The following is a 14948-nucleotide window of genomic DNA, read 5'->3' on the forward strand; positions in this document are numbered from 1 at the left end:
GAGGAGAAAACCAAGCAAAATATTCCCAAGTCTGTCTCACCTCTGTGCTACTGTACTTGTTTGACCAACCATTACATGATTCCAACGACAAGAAATAAGTCTTGTAGAATCAAATAAAGCCCTTGTCTTCTATTTGGAGCTGAAGTTTTCCATATTTATGGTATATAGACAGGTGATCAGTAATCCATATCTTCAAATTCTCCACAGTGACTGAAGTGATCTCATTGCTATGCTGTGATTGACATAGTAAGCAATCATATATATAAGAAGAAAGTATTGAAGCATCTGTGTTCTTTAGTGGCTTCTGATTGCTTTTAGGTGGAACTCAAAACGAAATCATACAGACTGAGCTGTAATTTGATGTGAAGATGGTGAGGCACTGGAACAGGTTGCCAAGAAAAATTATGGATTCTGCAGACCTGGGAATGTTCAAAGCCAAATTGGATGGGGCTTTAAGCTACCTGGGCTAGGGGAAGGTCTTTTCACAGGGCAGGGAATTTGCAACAAGATTTTCGTTAAGATCCTTTCCAGCCTAAGCCATTCCAGGATTCTATGATTCTGTAATTTTGTGATTTTGTTGGGTTTTTCTTTTGTAGGAACGAGCATACAAGCTAGTGGACAATATTGATCAAACAGCCATTCACTTCACTTTGAATGGATATTTGGTACCCAAAGATTCAGATGAAGGCAGACGCCAGAGTATCAGATCAAGCATTGAATCAGGTAGCTTTATTGTCTGAAATCACAGTAATTTTCAGATAGGCACTGGTTCGTCTTATTCAACATGTTGGAATGGTCATGCTGCATTACCACAGAATTAAACAGCTTCTATTTCAGCTTGGCAATCAAAATTAGAAAAATAATCAGCCAGATGCTTGCTGCAGTCTAGAAGATGATGTGTGTATTTTGAGTCATTTGAATGCTAACATTGAAATTTTCAAAGATATTACTGTCTTTTAAACATTTTAAACTACTATTATGTGGATATTCATGTCTAAACTACTTAGCCTGTTTTGAAAGTTTCAGACATGATTTGAACTATTAAAGCAAAAATGTTATGAATCTGAGTGATTATTCAGGAAAATATCACATGCGTTGACCAATTCCTAAATTCGTATCAAGACATCTACTTTCCGACAATATGAGGTGCAAAACCCTGAACCACTTGGACATTTGATCTGAGCTACTATCAACACTCTTAGGTGTTCAGACAAAAAGATACATTAACCAGAGACTGAAAGCTCAGTTTTCAGTAAAGAATTCTGGGTTTGAATTTTCAGTGGGGAGGAAATACTGCCTATGATTTTGTTGTATTTCTGCTGTTTGTGAAGGGAGAATTTCTGTCACAATGAGTGTTCTGTCATGGTGGTAACTGCCAGGCACAATGATAACACTCAGTAAGCTTCTGAATTGCTCTTACTTAGAACTTCAGAGGGTCAGTGCCTCCTTTATTTTACACTTAATAAACTATGCATGATGATTTGAAGTAGGGCAAAGTGCTTAATGGGATCTCCAATGCCATGAAATAATGGATTTTTGGCAGTGCTTTTTGTAGATTCCAAACCAGCCAGTTTCAAGTGGCTTGATGCTAGCATGGCTACACAGTCATGTAGACATCCATCATTCTCTAGCAAGACTATATTAATTTTTTTCCATATAAATAAGGACAACCATGTTATAACTTCTGTGTGCCTTAAAAGCTTTCTTAGTAGTTGTACATAACTGCAGAGAATTCTGGAGGATGGAAAGGTCCAGAGCTGAAGGGTTGCCCAGAAACAGAGTTAATCAGATCAGAAATGGATTAGAGAAGTTTGCTCTGAGACAAAAATATTTATTTTTAATTACAGTTCATCCAGAAGTACTGCAGATGAATTCTAGAAATGCCATTGTCACTTTTTGTGGCTTTGAGCAAACAATTGTTCTCCTAAGTGGGGATTTGTTACTGTGTTGTCCAATGATACAGCATTAGGGAAGGATATCTATGTATGTCAATGCTCCAGAAGACAGAGGATCTTTAGAATATTGGATAAGATGTCCTGTTGTTCTGGGTTCATTCACATATCCTTTTTATAATCAGAAAAGGCTCCTGTTGAGGAGGAAAAGGCTTCTGTGGAGCCGTCTGCTGAGGCAGCTGAAGAGACAGAGACTAAAGATGAAGAACCCATAGGAGATACTGAGGTAATTCTCTATAGCCAGCTAAGAGCTGTCCATTTTATTTTTAGTATTAGCATTTAAATTACATTACTATAAAATAAGTTTGCTTCCGTGATTGATTCTTTTATGTCTCAGATGTCAGTGCTATAGATGAGAGCCTTCAGGTTCTGCTGGGCAGCTGTGATCTTGATGCCATTTTTCAGATGTAGAAACTGAGTAGGGGATCATACCAGATGTGTCTTTATCCAGATATTATATCAAAATAAAGTGCAATTTGCTGGGATCTGGAATCTTCCCGGACAGTATGTCCATTGGTGAAAAACAGAATTTGGAGGGGTGAAAGCAGGAGGCATAAGTGAATGAAAGGAGTAGTGACCTGATTTAAAGACAGTTGGCTGATAGGAAAGGAGTAGCCTGTGAGAAGTTTGTTCTTATCCATACAGAACCCACACAGTGTCAGAGTTTCAGGTGAAACTCATTGTCTAGCAAGCAAATGAAAACACAAGGTAATAGGACTCTAGCAAAATCTTCTGGTTTCTGAGTCCATTTTACGAAAGGCAATTGTGCCATATAATCTCTCTTATGTCAAGTTTTGTTTTAAAGCAATTTTGGTTCCTCAATGTCTGTATTCCCATTCAGACATAATTTCAGAATCTTCTTGATCTGAGTGCTGGAAGTCTCCTAATTTTGAATCTTCAGTTACAGTCTCCTTCACTACGCAATAAAAATCCAGTGGTCTGAGAAGAAAGAAAGAGATGACTGGTTCTCTCAGGGTGGAGTCACTGCTCTATTGTCTTGCAGGCTGCAGGAGAGGAAGAGGAGGAACAAACAGCTGAAGCAGCTGAAGAAGCTGAGGCAGCAGAGGCAGAAGAGGCAGAAGAGCCTTCTCCCCCAAAAGCACCAGAGAAGAAGCTTGCAAACCAGTTCAACTTCATTGAGAGAGGTTCAACTACATACCACAATCCTCTGCGGGTACGTTGCTTGCTGTTTCCTTCAGTGACTTGAAGGATCTTTCCTTTGAGAGATCATGTAGATCACCTGTGTTTGTGTCATATCCTGGGATCTGTTGACACTGTTAGGAAAAAAGTTATAGTGATTGTACTATTGTAAAACATTTGGCATGTTGAAAATGGTGAGAGAAGATTTCTTGCCTCATGAACTCTTGTACAGCCTACAAAAAGTTTTGATGTAAATCAAAGCTGTAAATCCTTAAGCCTCTACTCGGACATGCTATTTTTCATGTCTGTTTTCTCATCTGGAAAAGTACAGAGCAATGTTAGGGTAGCAGCTGAGTACTTGGAATGTGTGAAAGCAATTTCTGTTTGTGACTGTGTACTTTTGTGGTGTTGTACTTCAATTCTTATTAATGGAGCAGAGATATAATGCCCATAATATTGAAAGGACAAATGTGTTTGGGCTTGTATTAAGCATGGGTACTAGAGTAACAAACTAGAGTGACAAACTTATATGAGTGTGACAAATCTGTACTTCTTGCAGGTGGTACATCTCCTTCCCATTCTGTAAACATTTTCCAATAAGTAAAGACCCAAACCCTTATGTTCTTTCTCTAAGCTTTTTGCCGAACCCACAGCCATTCCCTGTGACCATGTTTTCATGGGGCCTTCTGACTGAGCAATCCTGGTGATGTAGGCTCCTGACAGAGTGTTCAAAAAGGAATTTGCTACATCAAGGATAGAAGTTTCAGAGAGAAAATTCTTTGGTTTTTCTTGCTGCAGTTGGAGCATATATTTCCCCAAAAAGCCTGTCTGTTGTCTTACAGCTATTGTACCTAGGGTTAGATGTCTTTACATATGATGGACTTGGAGAGGTATATGAGTTACTGTGCTGCTAGAGACAGAAGATCTCAGGAGAGTTTTTTCAGCAGTGGGGTGCTTGCTATTGAGATATTAATTTTAAAGAATTAAGGATTTTAGTTAAACTAGATATTGCTGACGTAGACTTCCCTTTACAATTTGAAGAATAAAGGACTTTAGTTAAACTAGACATTGCTGACGTAGACTTCCCTTTTACTAACTAGACATTGTTGAGGTAAACTTCCTTTTTTTTTAACATAAGCCGAATTTAAGGAACTGATAAATCAGGAGACCTGTCAACTTAATCAATAGACTCCAAGAACACAATGTGATCATAAATCAGATAGTCTTGAGAAAACAGGATCCAGGTGTCACCAACACAAAAAGGTTAAAAAGGCAAAGCGAGGAAGACGCATCTTACTTCATCATTTTGAGACCCCACCCCATAAAAAGGACCACCGACCCATTTCAAAGAACAAACAATGCATGCTTAATTTCTTTTTGGCCAATTACCATACGAAGCGGGGAATGGGATGGACCAGAGTCATGAATATGCATTTGTGTTTTGGGTATTCAACACTTTTGTACATAAAAAGACCCTGTGAGCATCTGTAAATTGCGCGTGTGTATTTGGGAGCTATCCCTCACGCTGCCCGGCGTCGTAATAAACATACACTTTCTAACTTCAAACTGTTAGAGAGTCTTTGTCCGTCATAGTTGGATATTGGTATTAGATCAATATCCATATTTTTTTAACAAATCACTATGAAGTTTGAGCTAAGATTTGGCATCGTTCAAAAATCCCAGTAGAGGCCATGGAATTCCTTATTTCTTAGTTCCCAGATTTGCATATTCTCTTCCCAATGATTTTATTGGGAGAAGCCTGTGTGTCTCTGTATGATTTTTCCTTTAAAAGCAGAATATAGGCCTTAAAGGGCTGCATAGTACTGCTGTGTGCTGTACAGTATGTGGTGTTTCCACCTCTGAGATGTCTTCATTTGAGAGGTCAGTGAAATGCTACATCCAGCTTCTTAAAAATGTTCTGACACAGGAGTTTTTTGAAAGATGCTGTTCTTTTAAAGTAATGTTTCACAGAAATATAATAATTAATTTGCAAATGTTGATGTAAGGATGGTAAAAATATTATTTCAGTGGCATCAGATGAATTGTTTGTAAGTTTCATTCTGTTCAATTCTTTCGTTCTGACTGTTGTATCCAACTGGCTTTTTAATGTATAGGACAAAACTTTTCAAATTTGGTAGGACGTCATAACTCGTACCATAACTGGTACCAAAACATTTCAAATGGTAGAGGTGAAAAAAAAAAAAACCAACCAAACTGTAACTCTTTCAAAATTAACCACTGAAATATTGGAAGTATGTGGGGGAAAATCAGGTCTTGTGAGCATTCTTTTGTTTCCGTAGCAAAATCTTTTTGTAGTTGCATGGTCACCAATAGTGTTGTGCAGTGCCCTAGGAGTAATTTGGATATCTGTCTTAGTTTAGGAAGACAGGTATTACCAGGGAAAGCCGGAGCTTCCATTGGAATGGAGAATGTAAACTACCACCACTCCCCTTCTTCCCAGTTATAATTTTTTCAGTTAAAAGATTTTAGGCAAAAGATTTTGGAAATAGAAATAGCAGTTCTTTATTAATATGTAACAAACAAGCAAACAAACACAACTACAGCATTGATAACAAAAAACAATACCAAGAACTTCGAGGACTTTGCTTCACAAAAACCCAGGGCAGTTTGGTCCCGGTGCCTTTGTAGGATCCTCAGAGAACCAGGCTGGGAATAGTGGACAAAAGAGTCTTGGGCTGACAATTTCAGAGTGGCAGAAATGTCCCGGCAGAGCAGAGGTAGGGTCCTGGCAGGGCAGGGAAATGCAGGGTCACGCTGTAGCAAGAGGAGCAGCGCCGATGGAACCACCACGGCAGGGCAGGCCTGGCTCAGCTCTTGCAGGGCGGCAGAGGAGCCCAGAACTCCAGGTTGAGCAGACGATGACAGACTTCTTGAGACCGGGCCGCAGCGAAATCCTCCAGCAAGAGCACCCCGAACGCCAAAAAAACCAGACCCCCCTGGCTGCCTGAAACTCTGTCCTTTTTTCTGCCCCAAAACCCCACCCCCCTCTGAGCTTTGACTATACCTTTGTTTTGTTAAATAGTCTTAAGTACGACATTTAGTCTCCTTGGTAACTTATGGGAAAAAAAAAATCTTTAGAGTAAAAAGGAACAAAACCCAACCCCCAACATTATCAAATTATTCATACAGACTATTTCCACAACAGGACTATGTCACTGCAGAGGGCTTTGGTGCTGAGATATGCTTCTTCATGCTTTTTCCTTTTCCAGGAAAAAGGATATCAAACTGACCCCGCACCTTTTGAAACTTTCTCAGAAAATGTTAACCAGGTATGTCTATATCTATCTCATTTCTATCTTTAGAGTTGTTTTAGAATATATTTTAGAAATTGAAGTGTGAGAAAGTTAAAACCCAATTATTGTGTTTGCATTGCTTGCAGTGGAATGAATTTCTTTAATGTGGCTTTGATCTCTTGTTTGAATCTGACAACAGACTAGTATGACCCTCTCTTCTGCTTTAATGGGTGAACTTGCTCATGGTTTGTATTTCTAAGGTTAAATGCCTCTGTTTAGATGGTTTTCACTGTGGGGTTTTTTGGGTTGGTTTGTTGTTGTGTTTTTTTTTTTTTTTTTTTTTTGACAGTGTCCTGAGACTTAGAACAGAGGTCTTTAAGATAACTAGCCTCTGACTAAGATTTCACATTAAATGTTTGAAAGTTAAGAGAAAATGTTTTCCATTGATTTCTTTTTATGTGTTGAAATTTTCTGTGGGTCTAAAATAGTGTTTTTATATAAACTTTTTTTTTATCAACTCTTTTTTCCTTTATGTTCTTTCTTATGCTCACAACTTCCTATTCCAAACTTTTCTGTTCTACTTCTTCTCATGCTTGCCTCATCTTCTTTGTCCTTTCCCTGATGTTGGGAATGTCTTTCCATCTCACTCCTGCCTGCAAACTTACAGCACAATATACGTGGGCTTTTTTTTGAAGAGTTCTACTACCTTTATTCCAATGTTCTAGTCTATATACTATGTTAATAATAATGAATAATTCTTAAGAGAAATTACTTTTGGATCTACTCAAGTAGGACATGTGTGGCGTGTGGCATAGCAGAAGATGTAAAACTGCTCTCAGTTTCCATTTGATCATATGCTGCAGAGTTGGAGTCCAAATTTAAATTGTGTTAAGCAACTGTGATTTAATTTTCCAACACCACATAAGAAATATCATAAAGCAAATGTTTAACACATGTTTCCTCTTAAACACTGATAAATTAGCCAAACACAAAGTCCTGCAAAAATAAAGGTATGGACATAGTCAAAGCAGCAAGTAGAGTGTTGTAGGAAAGTAATTATTAAACATGCAGTAATGTGTTCTTAAAATAATATATGCCCCATCATGCTTTAAAAATCCTGGACCTCAACTCCTCACTTTTTGTGCAAGAAAACAGATGTTCAGCTAATTTCAGCAGCAGTGGTACTGTTGTGATGATTGTCATATTTTTATGATGATGTAGATGGCTGTTCTCAGGAATATGATCAGGTCCTGATAAATCCTGCCTCTGTCTGTCTGTCTGTCAGTGGTTTATCTATGATGCCTATATGGAGGAACTTGAGAGACTAGAAAAGGCAAAAGAGAAAGAAAAAGCAAAACCTGTGGCAGTAAAGAAAGAAGATACAAAATCTGGAAGAAAGTTATCCTATGTGGAGCCACCGGTATGTTTAATTATGGGGAGAAAAAGGCTGTTCAGAGTGGTGGTGGGTGCTTCTGTAGAGCAAGTCAGGTGAAAGCAAGTCATGCTAGCTGTGTAGCTTGTTGTCTTAGTAGGCAAATATTACCTTTAGGAAATGCAAAAGTTAGTTTTTTGCTAGAAATTGTATTCGCAAAACAGGATTTCTGTTTCTCTGTATAAAAGAGGATTTTAATTTTGCATAATCGTATTTTTGAACCTGATTTCCAAATGAGATATATAGCTTTTGGTGTTTGGGCACCATGTTTGTGTCACATTTTTGATTATTATGTTTGGGATAAAAGAACTAAATAGGTAGAAGCACCCTGTGATTTTTCAAAGAATTGTAAGTGATGATAGTTTTATATATAATATTTCAATCTGAGAGGCATTGAAATTTAGGATTATTTCAAAATATAGCACTGTAGTAAAACACTTTTCACTATTCTTGAATTTTCATTTAAGTTATTTTATAGAATTACAATTTTTACATTTTCTAATCATAGATATGTAAGTGGCATGCTTCTGAGAATATCAGGTCTTAACACCTGCCGTGCCCTGAGCTGATTCTATGACCTTGCTGTAAGGGTGAAACAGACTCCTAATCCAGGGTCAGAAGTAGCCTAGGAGAGCTTTGTGGGAATGACACAGTTGTTCATTCCATCAAAGTTACAGTATCTCCATCTTAAAAATATCATCCCACTTAAGACACTGAGTGTACGATATATAGGATGATATGGCAACCCTGAAAGATTCTCTTCATGTTCCAAAATGTTTTCAAGGGTTTCAGGAAGTTTGTATTATAGTTTAACTGGCTGGTTCTTTCTTCCCCAGCCTAAGGTAAATGATTTCGAAGGCAAACTGAAATAATTTCTGTAATGACTGGAGCAAGATACCCTGAGAATATATAATAGTGCATCATGGAAATCAGTTCATAACTGGCTCCTAGAATAGATGTAGACATATCAACATAAGTAAGATATAGATATAGATAGATTAGATAGATAGATAGATTGATATGTGTATATCTTTATCTATATCTGTATCTGTATTTTTATCTCTGTTTGTATGTGTGTATAATAAGAACTGACTCCTGAAACTGGCTTTAGCTCTCTAATACCATATGGTAGATATGACTTCAGAGGATTTGGCTGATTTAGCCATGAAGCAACACTGTGCCAATATAAACCTTACAGTATAAACAGACCAGGATGTTCTGACAGGCTTCTTAATGTGAATTGTGCCATAGAAATTCATAGTCCTTTTGAAAACCAGTAAACCTTTCACCTGAGTATGTTTTGGAGAGTTAAGCCTCAAATCAACATTACAATTACAGGCTTAAAGGGTGGACTGCTAAAAACTAAATGAAAATAAAGTGAAACCATATTGTAAAACATCTGCTGCCCAGTCCGCTTTCACTTTCCCACCACAACAGCGAGAAATTAAAATCCAGTCACTCTCAGTCACTATCTATCCCTTTGGTGGTTTTTCTTTTCATGCTTAGCACTTTCCAGGGGACTTGAAGGGAAACCAGAAAGTCCGTGCACTGAGTAAGTGAAAGGAAGAGCTTCTTTATACAGTGCTAGTGTCTCAAACTGAGGTCTGGAGATGCTAACTTACATGTTACATATGTTACACCATGCTAATTGAGACAGAACTTTTCCAGCTGAGCACTTTTTAAGGCCAAACTGGGCTTAGTTGTTGCTGAAGGGAACTGTGGAATGTCGAGCAGGAGACATGGCTGATCCAGATCAAGCTGCAATGGCTAGAAGCCACAATTAATTTCCACTATTGTTTTGGTCAGGCTAGGTATTAGCAAGAAAAACTATGATAGCTACTTAGATAGCACCGGGGAGGGGAGGGGAGGGGAGGGGAGGGGAGGGGAGGGGAGGGGGGGAGGGGAGGGGAGAGGAGAGGAGAGGAGAGGAGAGGAGAGGAGAGGAGAGGAGAGGAGAGGAGAGGAGAGGAGAGGAGAGGAGAGGAGAGGAGAGGAGAGGAGAGGAGAGGAGAGGAGAGGAGAGGAGAGGAGAGGAGAGGAGAGGAGAGGAGAGGAGAGGAGAGGAGAGGAGAGGAGAGGAGAGGAGAGGAGAGGAGAGGAGAGGAGAGGAGAGGAGAGGAGAGGAGAGGAGAGGAGAGGAGAGGAGAGGAGAGGAGAGGAGAGGAGAGGAGAGGAGAGGAGAGGAGAGGGGAGGAGAGGGGAGCCTTGACAGAAGCTTCTTGCTAGGAGAAAAGAAGGATTTGGAAAAGCAAGAAAGATGTGGTTTAGCAAAGCAGAAGATAGAGGCAGCCAACAGGAAACAAAGTGAGATCATGAAGGATTTCAACAGAAGCAAGGGCAAGAATTTTATAAAGAAGATAAATGAGGGAATAGAAGTCAGAATAATAGGAAGTATTTGACCAGAGAAAGTGATGAGGAACTCCTAGAAATCTCTCCATGTGCCTCTCACTCAAATGGAACTAAAGGGGAAAGGGTGTGCTACGTCTAATATCAGTGATACAACTTCTGGAACATTTCCTCAGTGTTTAGTCAAGGCAGTATGCAAACCATGGACAACACAGAATACCAATGTGGAATGATACAAAATTTTCTGAGCTGAAAATATCTGGAAGCAGAGATAACTAAGCAGAAGTATTGTATCTGCCTGTCCTGCTCTTTCTGTTCCTGTGCCTTCTGTTTATCGCTCTGGTTACAGGGAGGATACTTAATGGCCTTAAAGGTTTTTTTTCAACCCAAATGATTCTATGATTCCACAGTCCTTACCCAGAGATATGTTTGGTCTGATCCATAACCCTCCTTATGTTCTTGAATGAATTTAGAAATGACAGTATCTAAGGCAGAGCTTAATGTAATTGATGCAGGCTTGCTCCTCTCACTCTGAGATGGCAAGGCATGAAACTGCAAGTCTGACATTAAGGATTTTGAATGAATCTATGCAAAGAGGGGTGGAGCAATGTAATTGGACCATAACAAGGCATGTTGTATGCAAGAGAGGTAAAAAGGGTACCATCAGTCTGACCTTTACCAGCGCATGAGACAACTGAATTAATAAGGGGGGAAAATTCAAAACAGAGATTAAATATGAAATGGAATAAAATAGCACATATTTACCAAAGGTAGGCTGTGTCCAAATAATCTCATCTCTTTCTTTAATGAAAAGCAATTTAAACAAGAAAAGTAGAGGAAAGGTAATCTGGCTGTAAACTAGTAATCTAGCTGTAAACTAAATTTACTTAATTCTGTAAACTATTGTTATAATGCCATTAGGCAATTATTAGATAGACCAGAAAAGTTGTTGTTATTACAGCTTGGGAAAGACTGGTGGAGTGAAAGACTTAATTTTGGAGTATGAAAACAAGCTTTCGTAAGGAGCAGGCTTACAGTGTGTAATGACAGGGAGAAACATGAGTGTGTTTCTCCAGCAACTCCATGTTGGTTGGTGAGCTGTGATACAGCTGTGAGAGACAAGTACTTTGCTGGAATTTACTTTGTGATGAATAGCAGAAAGATATTAATGTTATGTAAGGTAGGCTGATACCTTTTAAGGAGTAGAACAGGGATATGTTATTTTGATCACTGCTTTTCAAAGATGCTTGCAAGCCTGTGTAGATACGTAAAATGTAAGAAATGGAAAGCTTGAATACACAACACTTGAAAATATTAGCATGTTTGTCTGTTAATGCAAAGATAGGCAGGGACTCTGATTTGAATGAAAGAGAGAGAGAGAATTACTAAGGAAGAGGATAGTGCCAACAGAAATGCTGATGATGCCAACCAATTAATATAAAAATTAATAAATAAATAATTAATATAAAAACTAAAATATAAATAAAATTAATTAAAATAGGAAATTAAAGCAGGAACTTTCTGCAGTGGAACAGTCTCTAATCTCATCTGAAATTAGAGGTGGTTGATCATTGTCCTAAGAAGTCCAAACAAAATTTATATTTGACAGAGAAATGTGCATTCCTGAATCATGTGAGGCTCTATCTCACTCGTCTATCTCATGGTAGCATTATTACTGTCTGAGATGTGCCTGGTGAGACAGTGTCACAAATATCACTTGGAAGCTCTTGGATGATGGCTACTATTATTTTTCAAATAACAAGTGAATTTAGAATGCAGTTAACTTTCACATTGTTGGTCACCTGTTCCTGGTCATCCTGAGGAGTGCATGAGTTGATACCAACTTGCCTGTCTGCAATTTTCTCTTTTCAGTTTATCAGAATTAAAAGCAAAGAGTGAAAATGAACAGATGAGTATAGTTATGGAATACATATGGAATACAGGATACAAAGAGAAAATAGCTTACTCTCATCCACTTATAATGTCAAAAATGTATTCGTGTATGTGTTATTGACAGAATAGCTACCTGGTAGAAAAGCTGACTAGCTGACTTAAAACTTTTTTAATTTACCTGGAGAGTTTCCTGTTTTGGAGAAAAAAATCAATAATATATTGTTTCTGCATTTACAAGGACATTGTGGTTTTTGTTTTGTTTCTTTTTAATTTATAGCCTGCTTTCCACTGATCCCCAAAAATAAAATTTGTGGAATCACAGTGTCATAAATTCATGGAATGATTTGGGTTGGAAGGGACCTTAAACATCATGTCATACCAACCACTGTACCATGGGTAGGGTATCTTCCAGTAGACCAGGTTGCTCAAAACTCCATCCAACCTGGCCTTGAACACATCCAGGGGTGGTGGGATGTCCACGGCTTCTCTGGACAATCTGTGCCAGTGCCCCAACATCCTCGTGGTAAAGAATTTTTTTATAATATTTAATCCAAATATACCCTCTTTCATTTTAAAACAAGTGTCCCTCACCCTGTCACTATATTTCCTGATAAATAGTCCCTTCCTATATTTCCTGTGGCTTCTCTTTAGGCACTGGAAGGTGCTTTAAGGTCTTACCAGAACCTTCTCTTCTCCAGGCTGAACAACCCAAATTCTCTTAGCCTATCTCAATAGGAGAGGGGCTCCAGCTCCTGATCATATTTATGGCCTCCTCTGGACTGACTCTAGCAGTTTCATGTCCTTCCTATGCTGGGACGCCAGAGCCGGATGCAGTGTCCAGTGGGTCAGAGCAGAGCAGAGCAGAGCAGAGGGGCAGATTCCTCTGCCTTTATCTGCTGCCTTTCTCTGATCTTGGTTTCAAGTTCTGCTTAATTTTTTCTGGGATGGGAGAAGTGGGCTGCACACATTACTGGATGTGTAAGCAAACCATGGATTTATAAAAAAATGTAACAGTTTATAGAATTTTTTTCTCTTTTGTCCTCTGATCTCTGTGTATCCCTATTAATTTCATGCTCTTTGAATGAGACTCAATCTCCCTTGAGTCTCTGCAGAGCCCAGGAAAGAAGCAGAGGACTGGACACACATAATCTGAAGTCATGTTCCTAATTCTGACTATGTGTGGTGTAGTTTGGTCAACCCATTTCACTTTTTCTTTTTATATTCAGGGCACTCTGAGCTGTGTCAAGGATGGCATGTTTCTTTCCAGAGTTGTCACTATGAAGGAAATCTTACTATGCTGGCAGCCATCAGTTCATAGCAGGGGTTTGAAGATTAAAGGCTTTGAAACACTGGTGGGGCTTTAGGGCAGCAGTAGTGGATGGGGATTCAGGTACTTGGAGCAGCAAGCTCTCAGACCGCTTTGTATATGCCTTGGCATCCTGACATCATTGCACAGAGCTGTGATGACATCATACATATATGGTCCAGCATTGTGGACTTTCAAGCTTTGTCCTTCCCACTGCTGGCACCCAGCTTTCTTGTCCTCCTTTCTTGTTAGTCGAGTTTGTATTTCACTAGTGGTTGCATCCACACACACAGAATATAGAGAGCACACTCAAAAAATAGTTGAGAATGGAGTTTATTTAGGTATGGTGATCAGCCACAGGGGTCTGTCAGCTAAGCATACAAGCATACAGCCACCTGCTGATGGACACACAGCCCCCGCTAGGCTCTGTTTTCTCCACTTGTCCTTGGATGTATGAATGGATGAGGTTGGAATTACCCAGTGATTGACTGAAGGACTCCTAAATCCTGTGGTGTTTACTTCATGCATGAGACCTTAGAGCTCTCCAGGTGGAGATGACAGAATGCTCGTGCATGATCAAACCCCTCTCATATCATCACCAAATCTGATGGACACAGTGAGATGGAGTAGGAATCGTGTGTGTCCTTTTAGGTCATCCTGTCAGGAGTTACCTTGAAAGACGAGACTCTTATCTATCTTTAGAGTTAAGTACCTGCACTGAGCTGAATCAGGAACAAACACTGAAGTTACTGCAGCTCAGTTGTGGATAGCATCTTGCTAAATTTATAATAAAGCAATTACATTTTTTCAAATTACTGTATCATTAGATGTTGGTATGATACATTTCAAATTAATCTGTATTCAAGATCAAAGGACTCAAGTTTTTCAGTCACATGAGGTCTGAGGCACCTGTAAACAGACAAGAAATACATTTTCTCTTCCTTTCTTTTCTCTTCAGCACGTTGATTCTCTAAACAAGGTTGCAAAGGCTGCTAAAATAGCGGAACGGATGGTGAACCTGAACACATTTGATGACATTGCACAAGGTATGGCCCACTGAGAGGTGCTTCTAGCTCAAGTCTGAAGTGTCAGTCCTGCAAATAAGTACATACAGCCACAGCAAGGCCAAGACAGAACAGAACAGAATAGAGAAACAAATAAAATGAGCAGGTCTAGGAACCTGCTGACTCACACAAGGCAAATAGTACATCAGACCATGGGCATGCAAAAAGCATGCCACATTAGCCCTACTCTGAGCTGGCTGGGGACAGCAGGTCTGGTGGGCACTGCGCTCCCTGCAGCACTTCCTTCCCTCAGCAGGTACTTCACTCCTGGATGCAGGTGCTGGTGACAGCAGCCAGAGCAGGGCTGATCCCTGCTCACATACCAAACCACAGCAACACATCAGTCTTGATGTCATTTTGCACTCTCTGCTCAGCTTCCTCCTGAAGGGCCATATCTAGCTGTGGGAGTAGCCTGAGGTGACACCTTGCTCTGGGCTTCAGTTTTCTTGTTAATCCTCTGTCTGCTGATTATCAGTTTGATTTTTATTCTTCCTATGTGAGAACTTGGTAAAATGCATTTAAAGAGATGAGTTGCTGGTTTGGAGTTAGGACTTAAGAACT

The 14948-nt window shown here is 39.4% G+C and overlaps 1 protein-coding gene across 1 annotated transcript in view; it reads left to right on the forward strand.

Moving 5' to 3' along the window:
- DNAI1 (dynein axonemal intermediate chain 1) overlaps positions 1 to 14948 on the forward strand; it is a 139793-nt gene that overhangs the window by 17388 nt on the left and 107457 nt on the right. The window contains exons 5-10 of the mRNA XM_066338637.1: positions 597 to 723; positions 2078 to 2178; positions 2956 to 3126; positions 6323 to 6382; positions 7632 to 7766; positions 14282 to 14369. Of these exons, the coding sequence (XP_066194734.1) occupies positions 597 to 723; positions 2078 to 2178; positions 2956 to 3126; positions 6323 to 6382; positions 7632 to 7766; positions 14282 to 14369 (682 nt within the window). The remainder of the gene's footprint in view (positions 1 to 596; positions 724 to 2077; positions 2179 to 2955; positions 3127 to 6322; positions 6383 to 7631; positions 7767 to 14281; positions 14370 to 14948) is intronic.

This window comes from Sylvia atricapilla, chromosome Z (genome assembly GCF_009819655.1).
Source record: "Sylvia atricapilla isolate bSylAtr1 chromosome Z, bSylAtr1.pri, whole genome shotgun sequence".
Classification (NCBI taxonomy): domain Eukaryota; kingdom Metazoa; phylum Chordata; class Aves; order Passeriformes; family Sylviidae; genus Sylvia; species Sylvia atricapilla.